The following is a 17,916-nucleotide window of genomic DNA, read 5'->3' as shown; positions in this document are numbered from 1 at the left end:
CACCCCCATTAAGGCAACAGTAAAACTCATAGATTTAAAGAGACACCTGGCAGAGCACACCCTGGACAGTCACATTCAAAATGAGTTTCTTTCAGCCCTGGGTTCTTGCAGACAGACTTTGGGCTTACAGGTTGGAGGCTTCTCATACTTGATGGATCTTAAAAGGGCTCTACCTTACAATCTCCTTTATACATTATCTTTCTCTTTGAAAGTAAATTTTCCATTGTGTTACTAGGTTTTTAATTTTACCTCTTCTAACAATAACATCCTTTGTTTTCACCAATGTTATCAATAAGTTTAAAAAAATAAACACATTGCTTGATGTCTTCTAGCTAGGTGCAAGATTTCACCCATTCTTTTGAAAGCTTTATTTAAAAATGTAAATTGCCCCCTTGACACCTATGTTTCCAAACTTCCCCACGTTTATCTAATTATCATTTCAAACCTACTTCTTTCTATACATTCAAAGCACCCAGACTAGCTGGCTTTACTCCAATTAAGACACACACACACCACTAAACTCTATTTTAAAACATAATTTCCAATAACATTATAGATATTAATCTCTTTATGACATCCTCCTTATTGAAAAATGAACTGTCATAATTTTAAAAGATGGCTTCATTTTTAATAACCCATCTTACACTATCTCCTACACTTAACTATATACCTACACTACCAGATGCATGTATTAACATAATATATATATAAATCCTTAGTATCGGCAGAAAGCAATCCAGTTCAGTGTTAGGATTTTAAAATGTCCAATTTTTCTTTAAGCTTCAAACTCTTGATATCATCTGCAATCAGATTCTCTCACCCAGGAACATGTATTATCTGTAGATTAAATGGTTGCAGTAATAAATTCCGCCTAAATAGCCTTGCACTTTTATCTTTAAATTTGTTTAGAAATTCTATTGGTTTTTCAATCCCAGTGTCGTCATCTTGCAACAGTACGGCCCCAATGCCTATATTGCTGGCATCAACAGCCAACTTAAATTCCTTGGCGTAATTGTTCTCGTAGTTAATGCAGTTTTCAAGCTATCAAATGACTTCTGACACTCCAGTGTCCATTGAAACTTCTTGTTTTTTAATAGTTCAGTCAGTGGAGCAACCACATTTGATTGGAGGGAAATCAATTTCAGAGTCTTGCATTTCTACCTCTATCTCATTATCTACCACCACTAACACCTCCTTTTGGTCCTCTTCCCTGTCAAAGTACTTTTTAAGCATATTTACATGACACACCCTCTGCTTTCTTCTATCTGGGGTATTAAATAATTTACTTCACTCAATTTCTTTTCAATCCAGTAAAGCCCACTAAATCTTGCCTTTAATGAGTTCCCCAGTACTGGTAACAGAACTAGTACTTTCCATTAATAAAACTGTGTGCTTTTGCTTTCTTATCTGCCTTCACTTTCATCACTTGCTGTGATATCTTTCAATGTTCCCTAGCCAACTCACATGCTCTGTCTAATCTCTGTGAAGTTTGATACATAATCCAGGCAAGTCATTTCTGGATTTTGACCCACCAATTTCTCATAAACCAATTTGAGTGGTTCCTTTACCTCATGACCGTAAACTAGTTCAAAGGGACTAAAACCAGTCGATACATTAGGAGCGTCCCTAAAAGAACAAGAATGGAAGTCCCTTATCCCAATCCTGATGGTACACACTCATCATGGTTTTTAAAGTATGATGCCATCTTTCCAAAGCCCCTTGTGACTCTGGGTGATAAGCTGTTGGCTTAAACTGTTTTATCCCTGTCATGAAGCTATTGATGTATATAATGTTCTTGGAAATTATCTTTTTTTAAAAATAGAGGGTTAGTCTGTTAGTGTGTCTTAATTGGATTAAAGACAGCTAGTCTGGGTGCTTTGATGTATAGCAGTTTTGAGATGTAAGAGAAGCAGAGTGCATTTGCATTTTGTTGAACAGAGCATTCAAGAAGGGGAGTGAAATCTGGCACCAAGCTAGCAGAGACCACGCAATGTTTATATTACTAATAAAATTGGTACAATGAAAGGAGTTTTATTGTTAGAGGTGGAGTTCAAAGGGGCTGGTGATACAATGAGAATTTACATTCAATGAGATGTGCTAGGTATAACAGATAGCAGTTTTGTGTGTGCAGGGCAGAGGCAATGTAACATCAAAGCCTGTAAGCCTACCACTGTGTCTGCAAAGGAACCAAAGTGAAAGGAATCTCATTTTGAATTTGTAAGGTGAAAATACTTTACCTGGTGTCTGGTTAAAGTCTATAGGTTGTTGCCTTAATGGAGGTTAGTTTGGGAATTTGTTAATAATTATGATAGTAATTTGTAGCCACGTGTATATATTTAACCTGTGTAAATTAATAAATGTCTCATGTGGTTTGATTATAAAAACCTCTCGAACTGGTGGTCTGATTCCTGAATTTAAAGTTGCATCTCAAACATAACACTTTAAGCAACTGTCATAACCTGTATTTTTAAGTTTCCCTCTGGGATTTTTAAGTAACTCAGCTTTACCAACTGCATTGTCATAACAATCCCCAAATTGTTCATTACTTCCTTAAACAGCTGTGACATCAAATTTGAACCCTGATCTGATTGTATTTCCTTAGGTAAACCATATCTTGTTAAAAATTTAGTTAACTCTTCCACAATCTTAATTGTAATATTTCTCAAAAGGTATTGCTTCAGGAAACCTGGTAGATGCATCCATTATTATCACTAAAAACTGATTTCCACTTTTAGTCTTAGGGAGGGGTCCTACACAATCAATCATGACCTTAGTAAAAGGTTCTTCAAATGCTGGTATTGGGATTAAAGGTGCCAGCTTAATCACTGCTTGTGGTTTCCCTATCAACTGACATGTGTAATATGTTCTACAGAATTTGATTACATCCCTATGCAATCCTGGCTAATAAAAATGTTTCTATACTTTTGCCTGTGTCTTCCTACTTCCTAAATGTGTCTCCCCTCTCTCCACCCCCCCCCCCCCCATTGGAATTTCATGAACAATCCTCAATCTCATTTCTATACCCTAATGAGATAACAATCTGATGTACCTCCCTCCAGCTTTCATTTTCTGAGACATGATCCGGCCTCCATTTTCTCATTAAAATATCACCCTTAAGGTACTAACATTCTGGGATATATTTTGCTTCTGTTTCAGAGTAAGCTTTCTGATATAACTATTTTAATTGCAAATCCTTTTGCTGAAACTCAGTTAACTGCTTTGAGTTAAAACACTTCAGCTGAATGGTCCTTTTCTGTGTCTTTGAGCAATGTTATCAAACACAGTGCCTGCTAATTGGATTTCAACACTACCTTCCTGCCTTGAACTGCCTGTCCTTGTTTTTCTTGTTTCAGCCTGTGATCTTATCTCACAATCTGGAAACAATCCAGGATGCTCCTTTTGTAACACTGTTTAAACCACTTCTACAGGCTGTTCAACTACCATAGGCATAACCCACATTTGTAATCCAGCTATATCATTGCCCAGAATAAATTGAACCTCTGCAATGGGCAATTTTTCCACCACCCCAACAGTCACTTTGCCAGTTTTCCACTTGCTCTTTAAATTTACCTTCCACAATGGAATAGGTTTAGCATCTCCATGAACCCCACTTATTGTCACCTGTTCCTGCAATACTCCCTCTGAACAAATATCACTGTCCCACAACATTAAGGATTGACTAGCCCGTGTCTCTTAAAATTTTAACATCTTTACCTACTCCACCCTGTACATGTGGACTTTCCCTTCACACACAAAATCTTTAAACATTTCTGCAACCTGCTCCTCAGAATTCTCTTGGGTAAACTGGGAACACATTCCCATTTCTTTACCTATAACTGATTCTCCATTTCACTTGTACACAAACCACTGGCTTCTCCTGTGGCTGAACCTCAGAACCCACAGTACTTTTACTTCCAGAACTTTTCCACACCCTAATAATTCCAACAGATTTTTCCTGAAATTTCCACACACTGACTTTGTGTGCCCCACTTTATTACAATGAAACCACCTTTCGAATGTCACATCTACCCTCAGCACCTTCATTTTTATTGAGAAAAAACTTTCTGGGAATTTCCAGCTACTCCTCCTCCCTGACTGCCTACCTTCCTTTCACCTGCCTGCTTTCTATCCCTTTCGGATTTAAAAGGGTGACAAAAAAAGATTTAGCTCTGTGAACTAACTCATAATCATCAGCTATCTCCCGCTGCTTGTCTTACAGAATCAACCCTCTGTTCCTCCACATGGGTTCTCACTACTGAAGGATTGAATCTTTAAATTCTTCCAAAAAAATTACTTCCCTAAGAGCTGCATGTGCTGTCTCTATTTTTAATGCCTGTATCCAGCGGTCAAAATTACTTCGTTTTACTCTTTCAAACTCAGTATAAGTTTGCCCAGGCTGTTTTCTCATATTCCTAAATTTCTGTTGAAACCCTTCAGGAACCAACTCAAAGTAGCCTTTTTTTTTTTAACCACATCATAATACACTGATACCTCTTCAGACAGCAAAGCATTTACTTCATGCTCTACCCACCTACTTAGACTGTAACAATAAATGTCCAGTTTTCCTGTGGCCATTTCATCTGTTTAGCTATCTTCTCAAATGAAATAAAGAATGCTTCAATATCTTTTTCTTCAAACTTTTGGAAGAGCTTGTACAAATTTAAACATCTCCCTACTGGGTTCTACTCTGGAAATAGTCCTTCCTCACCTCCTGGTGTTTTTTTTTTTGAACTGCCAACATTTTCAGTTGGAATTCTCTCTCTCTCTCCTTCCTCCTCCTTCTCCTCTATCTTCACAATTTTTAACCCCCTTTCCTGTTTTCTTTTTCTCTCCTGCCTTTCACCTTTTGAATGGCCTGTCTCTTTCCTTTTCTTCTGATTCAATTGTTTTCATTTGCAACTGAATTTGAGCTCATTCCAACGAGCCACCCCTTGGAGAATTCTTGTCTCTCAGATATTCGTTCCAATTTCAAATGCTGTGCTATCACTGCAATGATGTATTGATTTCCTAGCCCCTGCAAATAACCCCAATTGTAATTTATCCACCTACTCTGTTAGCTTACTCTTGGGATACTTTTTGTAACCCAACCAGAGTTATATCTTCTACTTCCAAAAAAAGGATTTAGCCAATGGATACAGCCGTTTTTTGCAGTCTCGCCACTTCAAAAGTACCCCACACCCACCTCTGAATTCAAAGTGCTTCTCGTACTCGTAGCCTTAAGATTCACCAATTCCAAAAAAGAAACGATCAAGAAAGTTCAAATATATTCCCAGACGAGCCCTCAATTATTATAACACAGCTGATGGTAAAGGATGAGTTGCTCAAATCCCAAAGGGAAACTAGAAACAACTGTCTTAATCTATTTTTTGCAATTTGTATATGTCGAGATGCAGGTTTTGAATTCAGAAGTAATAAGACCACCAAGTCTCAAGGTTTTTTTAAATATAAAACTAAATTAAGCATTTATTAATACAAGAAAAATTGTAAGCACTTGCATATGTCTACAAAATTACTACTATAAGAACTACAAAAATCCCCTAATTAATCTGACTCTCTTACACCCCCGTTAAGGCAACAGTAAAACTCATAGATTTAAAGAGACACCTGGCAGAGCACACCCTGGACAGTCACATTCAAAATTAGTTTCTTTCAGCTCTGGGTCCTTGCACAGACTTTAGGTTTACAGGCTGGAGGCTTCTCACACTTGATGGATCTTAAAACACAATCTCCTTTCTCCTTTATACATATCTTTCTCTTTGAAAGTAAATTTTCCATTGTATTACTAGGTTTTTAATTTTATCTCTTCTAACAATAACATCCTTTGATTCTGCCAAATTTATTAGTAAGTTTTTAAAACATTATTGCTTCTAGCTAGGTGCAAGATTTCACCCATTCTTTTGAATGTTTTATTTAAAAATGCAAATTGCCCCCTTGACACCCATGTTTCTAAACTTCCCCATGTTTATCTAATTATCATTTCAAACCACCTACTTTCTACACATCAAAACACCCAGACTAGCTGGTTTTAATCCAATTAAGACACACACACCATTAAAGTCTATTTTAAAAAATAATTTCCAAGAACATTATAGATAATCTCTTCATGACATCAATGTCGATGAGACTGCATCATGAGCAGCGAATACAGCATGCCAGTTCTTCCCAAGCTATTTTTCAATGTGACCCCATGTTAACATTTGAATATTAATGTAGCCCCAGCTGCCAACAAAAAACAATAAAGCAGCAGTGTAATAGCCCCTCTTTCTCCCCCACCCAATCCCATGTACAGTTATCAGCCTCTCATCCCTCCCCCCAACCCCGCCCACACACTGTAATCAGCCCCTTTGCTTCACTGATATCAAACCCAGGCTCCCAGTGCCAAGATAGGATCCAGTAAAAAGGTTCAATGGGAGAAGGATGAATTTTTTTTTCCATAGAATTTTTTTAATTCATTCATGGGATGTGGGCATCGCTGCCTAGGTCAGCATTCCTAGTTGCCCTTGCTCAGGGGCATTTAAAAGTCAACCACATTGCTGTGGGTATGGAGTCACATGTAGGCCAGATCAGATAAGGACAGCAGATTTCCTTCCCTAAAGGACATTACTGAACCAGATGGGTTTTTACAACAATCGGCCCACTATGCCACCACCTCCCCATTTGAGGTTATTTCATTTCAATAATGCAGCAATAAATGTAGATCGCAACGGTACAACTGAGAGGGAGAGGACAAGGGTAGGACCAAATGCTGCCTGGGTCTCAGTGCTGGTGCAGTCTCAGAGAAGGGGGAGCTCACAATCCCATTCATTGTTTGTGCAATGCCAATTGGGGCCGCAACCATTTTGGGAACTGCTGCAGTATGCTAAATTGAAAGTACATGTAAATCGCTGTTTCACTCAGGAGTGTTTGGGGCCTTGGATAGTAAGGCAGCAGGGGGGGGGCGTAAAAGGGCAGGTACTGCATCTCCTCCACTTGTATGGACAGGTGTCATAGGAAAGGGAGGGGGTGTTGGTTGTGACTGGGTGTCACGGAGGGAACAGTCCCTTTGTTCCTTTCCTGCCCCTTCCAGCATGATGCCACCACCAAACACATTGGAGGTGGTGGAAATCGCAGAGGCTGGTCTATTAGATATGGAGACTGGTGGGGTGGAAGGTGAGGACAAGGAGATGCCTATCATGGTTCTGGAACAGAGGGGAAGGGTGAGAGTGGAAGTGTATGAAATAGAACAGGCACAGTGATGGTCCTGTCAACCACAGTGGGTGGAACCCTTGGTCAAGGAAAAAGGGTGACATATCAGAAGTGTTAATGTGGAAGATTGTATCATTCTAACAGATGGGATGGAGACAGAAACTGGGAGAATGGAATAGATCCCTTACAGGAAGCAGGCAAGGTAGCTGTGACAGTCAGTGGGTTTATTGTGAATATTGCCTGATAGTCTATTGCCAGAGATGGAGACAGAAAAGTCAAGGAAGGGAAGAGATGGACAATGTGAAATGAGAGAAGAGTGGAAATTGGAAGCAAAATTAATGAAATTTTCCAGTTCAGGCGAAAGCAGCAAGTGGCACATATCCCCATATCCTGCTGGGACCCATGCAGGTTCCCATAGCAACACCTTTTATTTGGAGGAAGTGAGTGGAGTTGAAAGAAAAGTTGTTCAGAGTGAGAACACATTCATCCAGGCAGAGGAGGATGGGGTGGCAGATATGGACCAATTGGGCCTCTGTTCAAGCAAGAGCGGAGAGCCATAAGGCCTCATGGGGGGTACAAGTGTAAAGGGATTGGATGTCCATGGTGAAAAGAAGATGCGTACAGCCAGGAAACTGGAAACTGTTAAAGTGACAGTCACAGACGAAAGTGGGAAGAGACTGGACAAGAGGAGAGAAAGACTGAGTTAGGAAATAATCAGTTCAGCGGGGTAGAAACAGGCTGAAACAATGGGTGCACCAGGGCAGTCCCATTTGTGCATGTTGGGAAGGAGGTAGAAGTGAGTTGTTGGAAGTTGGGGGACTATGAGGTTAGAGACAATGGAAAGAAGATCTCCAGAGATGTGGTCAGGAACGGTTCTGGTAACAATAGCATGATGTTTGGTGGTTGGTTCATGGTCCAGTGGGAGGTAGGAGGAAGTGTTGGAGAATTGACTTTCAGCCTCTGCTTGATAGAGGTCAGTACACCAGACAACAGCAGCATCACCCTTGACAGCAGGTTTGATAATATTAGGACTAGACCTAAGAGAACAGAGTCCTAAGTTCCCACTTCATCTCACCTTTTAGGTATTTATCTATCTTCCCCTTAAATGTATCTGTGCTATTTGCATCAGCCACTCCGTGTGGTAATGAGTTCCACATTCTCTCCACTCTCTGGGTAAAGAAGTTTCTCCTGAACTCTATAATAGATTTATAAGTGGCTACCTTATATTTATGGCCCCTAGTTTTGGACTTTCCCACAAGTGGAAACAATTACACAATACTCATGAGCTACAAAAGCCACCATCAGCATAGCATGAACCTGGTCAATAAAAATTGGGTGTCAAGCAAGACAATCACTAATTTGCAATGACTTCATTATCAACATTGTGGATTCAGAAGCCACATGCTCCAATATACTCTTTGCAAAGTAAGGTGAGAGTAGGTCAAGAAGTGCAATCTCATTTATTGTGATTTATACAAAGACTTTTTTTAAACACAAACATTCCATATTTTACAAAATTCAAGACAAAGACCAGTGGAATTTTTTACCCATATTAGGTCCTTAGCATTCACCCCACTGCACAGTGACTGAACATTTCTAGCTACCTGGTTGAAATATTGCTCATTTGGAAGTTGCAGCTCAAAATGTTCACCTACTAGAATAAATCTCTCTCATCATCATCATCATCATCATCCACCATCCACCATCCACATACCTGGCTGATGCCTTCCTTATTCAGCAGCAATAATTGATCTATCATCCTCGTTTGATACATAAACCATGCAAAGATAAGATAACATGCAAAAGGATTAATGGATAAATTTACAAAAGAAGTGGAATATATTTAGTAGCATTGCTGTGGAGAGTTTTCATGCAATGCATATTTTTCGCACCCACTATTTGTCTATTATACATCTTGGTATATGGCTTAATCCGATAAAGGCCAGTAATGTGTCACTTTTCACAAAGTTTTCTTTGCTTTGCTTTCTTCAGTCTTCGTTTCAGCATGTTGCTGTTCCTTTGTCAGTGACTCGTCAGCTTCCTTAATTTGCTGTGGGAACAAACATATGTTAACCAAAAAGGTCCAGAAAACTTTATGCTTACCGCCTTAATAACATGATGACTACAGTATTGCATTCATGTCCCATTCAGATCGAAAGGATGGAAATCTTTTCTCTCCACCATTTGTTAAGTCTTGGGAGTCCACAATGCATTTCCTGAACAACAAAGGCTCACGGAACAAAATGGCTCTTCCTAGTGGACATTTCACTCAGACAAGCTGAACAGGCGATTGGTGTTAGGGACGGAAACATCACACAGGCTCAGTACAGGATGTTGCTCCGAGGCTGGGGTAGTACACATTGTTGGGACAGAGGTTTACTCTGCAGCTGGCTATGCAGTACATATCTGGAGTTAGATTGACACTGAACACAAGGTACCAGTTTCTCTGACTGGAAGGGATGGTATTCCGACCTGCTCTGTGTTGGAGCTGTTTTTATGTTTAAAAGCTCTGGGCGTGGGAATTGAGGAAAAAGGACGGGGGATTTGGTCATGGATACCAAATCATGAATGTGGCAAATTGAGAGTTTATGAAAGGGATAGGCAGGCTGACTAAGATGGGCAGATAGGTTGTGGATGCAGAAACAAGGTGCAGTAATACATTCTGGTAGGAAGACTAGGAAAAGGAAGGGCACCTTCAGCGGTAAAATTTGAAATGAATTGAACAGCAGTGGATCAGGAGGAGATCTGATGGTCATGTTACTAACTAGTAAATCCAGAAGCCCGGAATACCAATCCGAAGACTCGAGTTCAGAGAAATTCCCACAGGTGCTGCGGAATTTCAATTCAGTTTAAAAAAAAATCAGTATTCATTACATCATAAGATCATAATACAAAGCTACTTTCAATATGGTGTCCATGTGACTACCAGACTGTTGTTAAAAACCCATCTGGTTTCACTAATGTCCTTTAGAGAAGGAAATCTGCCGTCCTAAACCGGTCTGGCCTACGTGTGACTCCAGCCCCACGGCAACGTGGTTGACTCTTAACCACCCTCTGATATGGTCTAGCAAGACACGCAGTTTAAGAGCAAGGCAAAAATGCTGGCCTTGTGAGTGATGCAGACAGCCCATGAATGAACGAATTAAAAAAAATGCAGAACCTACAACATCTTTACAAAAGGAAAGTAGATGAATGCTTGAAGAAATAAAAGGGGAAAGGACTGAGGAAAAGTAGGCAGATTCTCAAATCTATTGGCATAAGATGAATAAAAGTAATACTCTCCCCAAACTGGGCATCTCACCTTGAACAGAATCAAATAAGGGCTTTAAAAAAAAAACATTCAAGAGTGATTTGACAATTTAATACTCGGAAGTACATTTTCACTTTTACTGTTAAATGTAGAAAAGGTGGTGATGAGCTTAGGGCCTGATTTACACCCCATCCAGAAATCAATATCGAGCTGCATGGAAAACAGGAGGTTCACATACAACCTCTCCAGGTGAAGAAACAGACTGTTCACCTATTTTAAACTCCATCCTGTATGACTGACGTATGTGCCATGCTGTCACCACCACAGCTTATTAAAAAGCATTGATTAAAACAGAGTTGCGATGTTGTGAATAAATTGTATCTTCACAGTTTGAAAATTATGTCTCACCAGTGAAAGATCAGTCACTGCTCATCTCCCTACCAAATGAGGGTTTAATTCCAGATCATCAACAAAAACAGCAGATCTAACCAAGCTCACTCACTGAATAAATCGAACTCTGTGGGAATGGCGGAAGTGTATTCGTCACTGTGACTATTCCTTGAATATATTTGGCTAAAATAGATTTATCTGCTGCTTAGTTCAGTCAAAAAGTTGTTGACCAGCGTTCTGCAAATGACGCACTAACATGTTAAAGGGGTTTGTCTGCATTCACTCAGATTGGACTGGAAGCTGGGCATGCATTTCACAAGGGTTATTAAAGAAATCAGGGAGGCAATTTGGAGCCTTTCATTCATTCAGCCCTTTGAACAATGTCAAGTAGTTTCTAACTGATAGAAATAGACGGGAATATATAACAGCTGCGATTTTAATTCACTCCTGTGGGACAATGCATTTTGACAGCTGTATCCAAGAGTGCAAAACACTTCAAGCTTGCAACTTCACTCTTTCCATAAACAAAAAATAAAATCCCAGAGCGTCAATGGTGACTGCACGGTCTTTTTAGTATATTTTGGATGGCTGCGCAGGCAATACTGGCACATCCTGGGTGCTCTCTAGAGAGCAGGAGCAGAGAGATGGGCTGTTGGGTGTCTTTGGCGATGCGGTCAGTCGGGCGCCTCCTATAAAAGTGAAACATGCCCAGCAGATGTAGCTCCACTTATAACTTGGAGACTAAATTAACCCATATAATTAAACTGCTTGTCTCTAGTGCGCATTTGGAAAGATACAGGGACAGAGATGAGTGGGGGGGCGACACAGGCAAACAGTGAGAGAGAGAGGGACAGAGAGAGAGGGAGAGGGACAGAGAGAGAGGGAGAGGGACAGAGAGAGAGGGAGAGGGACAGAGAGAGAGGGAGAGGGAGAGGGACAGAGAGAGAGGGAGAGGGAGAGGGACAGAGAGAGAGGGAGAGGGACAGAGAGAAAGGGAGAGGAGGAGGGACAGAGAGAGAGGGAGAGGGGGAGGGACAGAGAGAGGGGGAGGGACAGAGAGAGAGGGAGGGACAGAGAGAGAGGGAGGGGCAGAGAGAGAGGGAGGGACAGAGAGAGAGGGAGGGACAGAGAGAGAGGGAGGGACAGAGAGAGAGGGAGGGACAGAGAGAGAGGGAGGGACAGAGAGAGAGGGAGGGACAGAGAGAGAGGGAGGGACAGAGAGAGAGGGAGGGACAGAGAGAGAGGGAGGGACAGAGAGAGAGGGAGGGACAGAGAGAGAGGGAGGGACAGAGAGAGAGGGAGGGACAGAGAGAGAGGGAGGGACAGAGAGAGAGGGAGGGACAGAGAGAGAGAGGGAGGGACAGAGAGAGAGGGAGGGACAGAGAGAGAGGGAGGGACAGAGAGAGAGGGAGGGACAGAGAGAGAGGGAGGGACAGAGAGAGAGGGAGGGACAGAGAGAGAGGGAGGGACAGAGAGAGAGGGAGGGACAGAGAGAGAGGGAGCGACAGAGAGAGAGGGAGCGACAGAGAGAGAGGGAGGGACAGAGAGGGAGGGACAGAGAGAGAGGGAGGGAGGGACAGGGAGGGAGGGAGGAAGGGGGAGGGACAGGGAGGGAGGGAGGAAGGGAGAGGGACAGAGAGAGAGGGAGGGAGGGAGAGGGACAGGGAGAGAGAGATGGGGGGGCGACAGGGAGAGAGAGATGGGGGGGCGACAGGGAGAGAGAGAGAGAGGGAGGACGACAGGGAGAGGGAGTAAGTGGGGGGTGACAGGGAGAGAGAGGGAGGGACGACAGGGGGAGAGAGGGAGACAGAGAGAGGGAGGGAGGGATGGACGGAGAGAGAGAGAGAGAGACAGAGAGAAATAATGAAAGAGAAGGAGAAATAAAGACGGAATGGGAGAATTTTCTCCCTGTCGGAGGGGGTAGGGTGGGAGTGGGCGCGTGTGCAGACCGCAATCGGCTTGGCGCAGTCACTTTACGTGGGTGCACCCAGCGTGGCGTGTGCCCGGAAGTGCTGAGCGCTCCCTGTGCGGGGTGGGGGGGTGGAGGAGGAGGCTGAGTCAGGCACATGTGCATGAAAGAGTGCAGAAATCTCCCAGGCACAGAGCTGCCTCAGGGAGATTAGTTTAAGTTCTAAAAATTTTAATAAAGAAATAAAAAATTTACGACATCTCCCCTCATGTGAAAGTGTCACATGAGCTGGGATATGTCTAAGAATGTTATTAAAAATTTTGGTAAAACTTTAAAACCCTTCATGAAACCTCATCCCGCCCGTGGATGAGGTTCCATGAAAAACGTGAAGGCCGCCTGGGCTCTTCGCCTGCCCCCCCCGCCGACCTTAAGGCTGGACGGGCAGCTCAGTTTATTGTTTTAATTGACATTTAAATGGGCTTTTAATAGGCCTTTGACAGTTCGGCGGGCGCACAGCCGACTCGGGTGCGCCCCCGCCATACTGAAAATCTGAATGACGCGCGGTGACCTCGGGACACACGCCCAAGGTCACCGTGCGTTGCTTCACGCGTTGGCAAGCGGGCCCTGCCCCCGCTCGCCGACTCGAAAATCCTGGCCAATGAGTCATTTTAAATTCATTCTCAGAATGTGGGCATTTACTGCCCTTTCCTCCTTTTCTAAGAGAGAGATGTTGAATCTTCCTGAACCGTTGCCGTCTGGGTGGTGATTCTTTGTAGCAATTTGAAAAACTGAGTGACTTTCGTGTCCAATTCAGGGGTCATTTAAGAATCAGCTGCATTGGGTGTGGGTCTGTAGTCACATATAGGCCCAGGACAGCAGGGTTCCTAGCCAAAAGGATGCGGGATAGATTTTTGTGACAAACTGAAAGCTTTTACTGATACCATTTTCTTTTAGCTTTCAGACTTTGCCTTAAATGCACTGGATACGTCACACACACACTAACAAATTCCCCCAAGGCAGTAATAGATTTAGACTGACAGAGCCAATGGGGTTTGAAAAAAAATAAAATTAATGAGGCATTGATGTAGCTGCAGTAAAGAAAAATTGGATGGTAAATGTTGTCAAAATTAATTCATAACAGCACAGATAATTTTAAAAACTGCATTTTATAGCATCTTTCATGACCTCAGGTCATCCCAAAGCGTTTTACAGTCAGTTGCGTGTAGTCATCATTGTAATGTAGGAAATGCAACAGCCAGTTTGCACACAGAAAAACTCCCATAAACAGCAAGGTGACAATCTGCTTTGAAATATTGATTGAAGAAGAAAAACATTGTCCAAGATACCAGGGACACCTGGTATCCTGCTCTGAGATCTTTTACACCGACCCAAGCAGACAGGGCCTAAGTTTAACATCCCATCCGAAAGATGGTGCTTTAGACAATGCAGCACCCCCTCAATACCACACTGAAGTATCAGCCTAGATTTTCTAGTGACCATATATTGCAGGTACGATGGTATTAGTGGTTAAGTTTACTGGACTAGTGGAGCTACACACGTAGGCTGAATGGGTAAGGGTTTCCTTACCTGAAGCACATCAGCAAGCCAGTCACACTTACTCTCTATAGCACTTTGGCCATCGCACATTGCTGCTAACACCCCTGTTGTTATAAAGCAATTATCCTCTGACTCACTGTGAGCATTATATCTCACTATGGCAGCTGGTAGAATTTAAATACAATGAATAAATCGGAAATATAAAGCTAATCTCCGTAATGGTGACCATGAAACTAATCACTTATTGTCATAAAAATCTATTTGGCTTACTAATGTCCTTTAGGGAAGGAAATCTGCCATTCTTAACCGGTCTGGCCTGCATGTGACTCCAGACCCACAGCACTGTGGTTAACTCTTAAATGTCCTCTGAAATGGCTGAGCAAACCATTTAGTTCCATGGCAAATAGGGATGGGTTGATGCCAGCAACACCCACATCCCATGATAGGATAAAGAAAAAAAATTATATATTATATTCAGTGTCTGTAAGTATATGAAGTTCCTGCAATTAAAAGATAACTGTACTGTCTGATTTTCATTTGCAAGGCTGTGGATAATATGTAATAACAGCTTGTGCCACATTAGAATTCCTGAGTTGAAATAAAATGTCATGTCTCTGGCTTACTGTCAGAGGTGATATGCAGCTTTGTGTTATTTTTAAATCTCCATACATCCTGCAGCGGAACTTAATTTTAAAAATCTGATCCTGTTTATTTACAAATGCTCTTTAAACAACTTATCTCAGAACCATCTTGGGAGAGAAACAAAATAAGGGGTTCTGCAAAATGATGCGGAAGTGATTACTGATTAGGGCTAGTATACGAGTGGCCGGCTGCCAAGGGTGCCTTGGTCAGGTTGTTTGGCTGGGGGTGGGGGGGGCTTGGGTTTTCAGGTGCACAGTGGTCAAGAGTAAGCTAACAAGCATTGACCAGAGATGGGATGGGATCCAGGAGCAAAGTGCGGCTACCATATGTGTCGCACAGAGTGAGCTGACTGTCTCGTCTCAGAGGGCAATGCACATGGAGGTGCTCTGAGTGTGGCTGGAATATTGCCAGGTAGAGCTGTGGTTGCCAAGGCTGCTGGTGGGCGCCAGATGAACTCAGACTTGTCCAAGAGAGAGGAGGTTTTTTTTTCATATATTAAATATCTGAACCGAAAAGGGCACCAAAAGACAAGTTTGGGCCCCGTCTGGGAGCGCAAACTGATTTACAAGCGTCATTGTCAATCATCACATGAAGGATAGACAGATTCTGCAGTGAAAAGCAGGCATATCCATCTCACTGCTATCTGTATGTAAACACCAGTGTTCTTAAAAGCATTGTTAAAATACCCTTTACATCCAGCAATTTCACACTATGAATGTTATGTGATACCATTTAGATGGATGGGGGTGTCTGTGATTACTAATCATTTGAGAAAGGGTCCTCTTTCAAATAAAATAAAGTAGTTAGAGAATCACTGTTTTAAGAGAGTTTCAAATACAGGAATTCCAATTACTTAACAGCCCGAGCGATAAACTAATGGTGACATTGGCCACGCTATTTTTTTCTTTATTCCTTCATGGGATATGTGGGCATCACTGGCAAGGTCAGCATTTGTTGCTCATTCTTAATTGCCCTGGAACTGAGTGGCTCGCTCAGTCATTTCAAAGGGCAGTTAAGAGTTAACCATATCGCTCTGGATCTGGCATCACATGTACGACAGACGGCAGATTTCCTTCCCTAAAGGGCATCATTGAACCAGATGGGTTTTTTTTTAAAACAGTGGTCATGGTCACCATTACTGAGACTATATTATATTCCAGATTTTATTGATTGAATTCAAATTACATCAGCTGCCATGGGTGGGATTGGAACCTCTGTCCCCAGAGCATTAGCCTGGGCCTCTAGAGTATGAGTCCAGTGACATTACCACTCTCTCAGATATCGATGACAGACTCTTTGTACAAACACACTGGAGTCATTCTGTACAGCATCATGTGAAAGTAATTGGGTCAGTGGTTTGTGAATGTGGGTTACTGCAAGCCAGAACTCATCTTTCTGACAACCCCAAATATGTCTAAGAAAATATCTGTTTTGAATGTGAGATCTATCTGGACACTTGCCTTTATTCCCAAGTCTGGCAATCTGCCCTTGTTGGGGTGGTAATGGTAGAGAACCCAAGCTGATTTCTGGCTCGTTTTAGTGGAGGTACCTGCCTCCTGGTGGTCTGGGCACATCTCATTCTTAGATTACTGCTGCCAATAGTAAATGTCCAGTTTTAAAGTGCTGAAAAGCTTGCTACAGCCTCATTTATCCACCCATCGACAGTCAAGCCAAGAGTCCAACCCCTTGCAGTTTTCCAGGTGGTGACTGTGATCTTGTGACGGTAACTTATCCTTGTACAGCTGGCTTTATCAGCACTATTACTAACACAACACTGATGTTTTGGAATGTGCTGTAACACCATTCAAATACAGAGGCAAAGAAAGTCTGAAATAAAAACAGGACATGCTGGAAATACTCAACAGATCTAGTAGCATCCATGGAGACGGAAACACAGCTAATGTTTCAGGTCAAAGGCCTTCCGAAAGAATCGACTTGAAACATTTAAATCTCTCTTTCCACAGATGCTGCCAGACCTGCCACATGTTTCCAGCATTTCCTGGACATAATTCAAATAAGGACTTCGACTTTGGTGAACATACAATTTGCAAAGCAAAATGTGGGGTTAAATTGCAAACTAACCAGCGATGAAGGGATTTTATAAGGTAGTTGGGGAGAAACTATTTCCTCTGGGCTGGGGTTGGGGTTGGGGGCGGGGGGGGGGGGGGGGGGGGGGAGGGGGGTGCGGGTGGGGTGGGGTGGGTCTTCAGAACGAGGGGGCAGAACCTTAAAATTATAGCCAGGCTGTTCAGGGGTGAGGTCAGGAAGCATGTGGAAATCTGGAACTCTCTCCCCCAAAAAGCTGAGAGGTTGGAGGGTCAATTGAAGCTTTCGGGAGTGAAATTGATATATTTTTCTTGGTAAGGCTATCAAGGAATATGGAGCAAATGGGGTTGAGCTGCAGATCAGTAATGATCTGACTGAATGGCAGAACAGGCTCATGGGGCTGAATGGGTCCTCAAGTTAAAACCAGGTGTTGGTAAGTCGCAAAATGGAGTGCCTATTTCTGCCAGACTTTAAAAAAAAAGACCCGAGTGTGAAGCAAAATATAGCTTTTCAAATTCCCTGCCCTCCAAGGGCTACTTCTTACCAGCCATCCATCTTGGTACATTTTTGATTGTACCAAGGGCGAAAGCTACCTGATAAAATGTTGATATTTCCAAAAGGGTCTAGCCATCAAATTCTAGTATTGAAGTTCATTTATTTTCATGCATTCCGATCAGGAAAAATGATGGGTAGGGAATAATTTGAGGTTTGAAGTGGAATTTTACTAAGGAAAGATCAACTTTCATACAAAGTGACAGGCCGCTGCAACATTAAAATAATATGATGACTCTTTTGCTCCCCTACTTTTAGCAAGATTGCGTTTATGTAACAGAATTAGCAGAGCGGCTGATTGAGATAATAAACATCACTTCAACCACAAGTGATGCTGTGTAGCTCTGACCTTGCGCTGTGAACATTAAATGGATGAACTACTTCT

General features: G+C 42.3%; 1 protein-coding gene across 1 annotated transcript in view; it reads right to left on the bottom strand.

Moving 5' to 3' along the window:
* Window positions 1-8,626: 8,626 nt before the first annotated feature.
* ano10a (anoctamin 10a) overlaps window positions 8,627-17,916 on the bottom strand; it is a 70,110-nt gene continuing 60,820 nt past the window's right edge. Inside the window, exon 12 of the mRNA XM_078539845.1 lies at window positions 8,627-9,235. Within this exon, the coding sequence (XP_078395971.1) occupies window positions 9,146-9,235 (90 nt within the window). The 3' untranslated portion in view covers window positions 8,627-9,145. The remainder of the gene's footprint in view (window positions 9,236-17,916) is intronic.

Source organism: Cetorhinus maximus, chromosome 4, assembly GCF_964194155.1.
Source record: "Cetorhinus maximus chromosome 4, sCetMax3.hap1.1, whole genome shotgun sequence".
Taxonomy (NCBI): Eukaryota; Metazoa; Chordata; class Chondrichthyes; order Lamniformes; family Cetorhinidae; genus Cetorhinus; species Cetorhinus maximus.
This window is presented reverse-complemented; position numbering and strand designations above follow the sequence as displayed.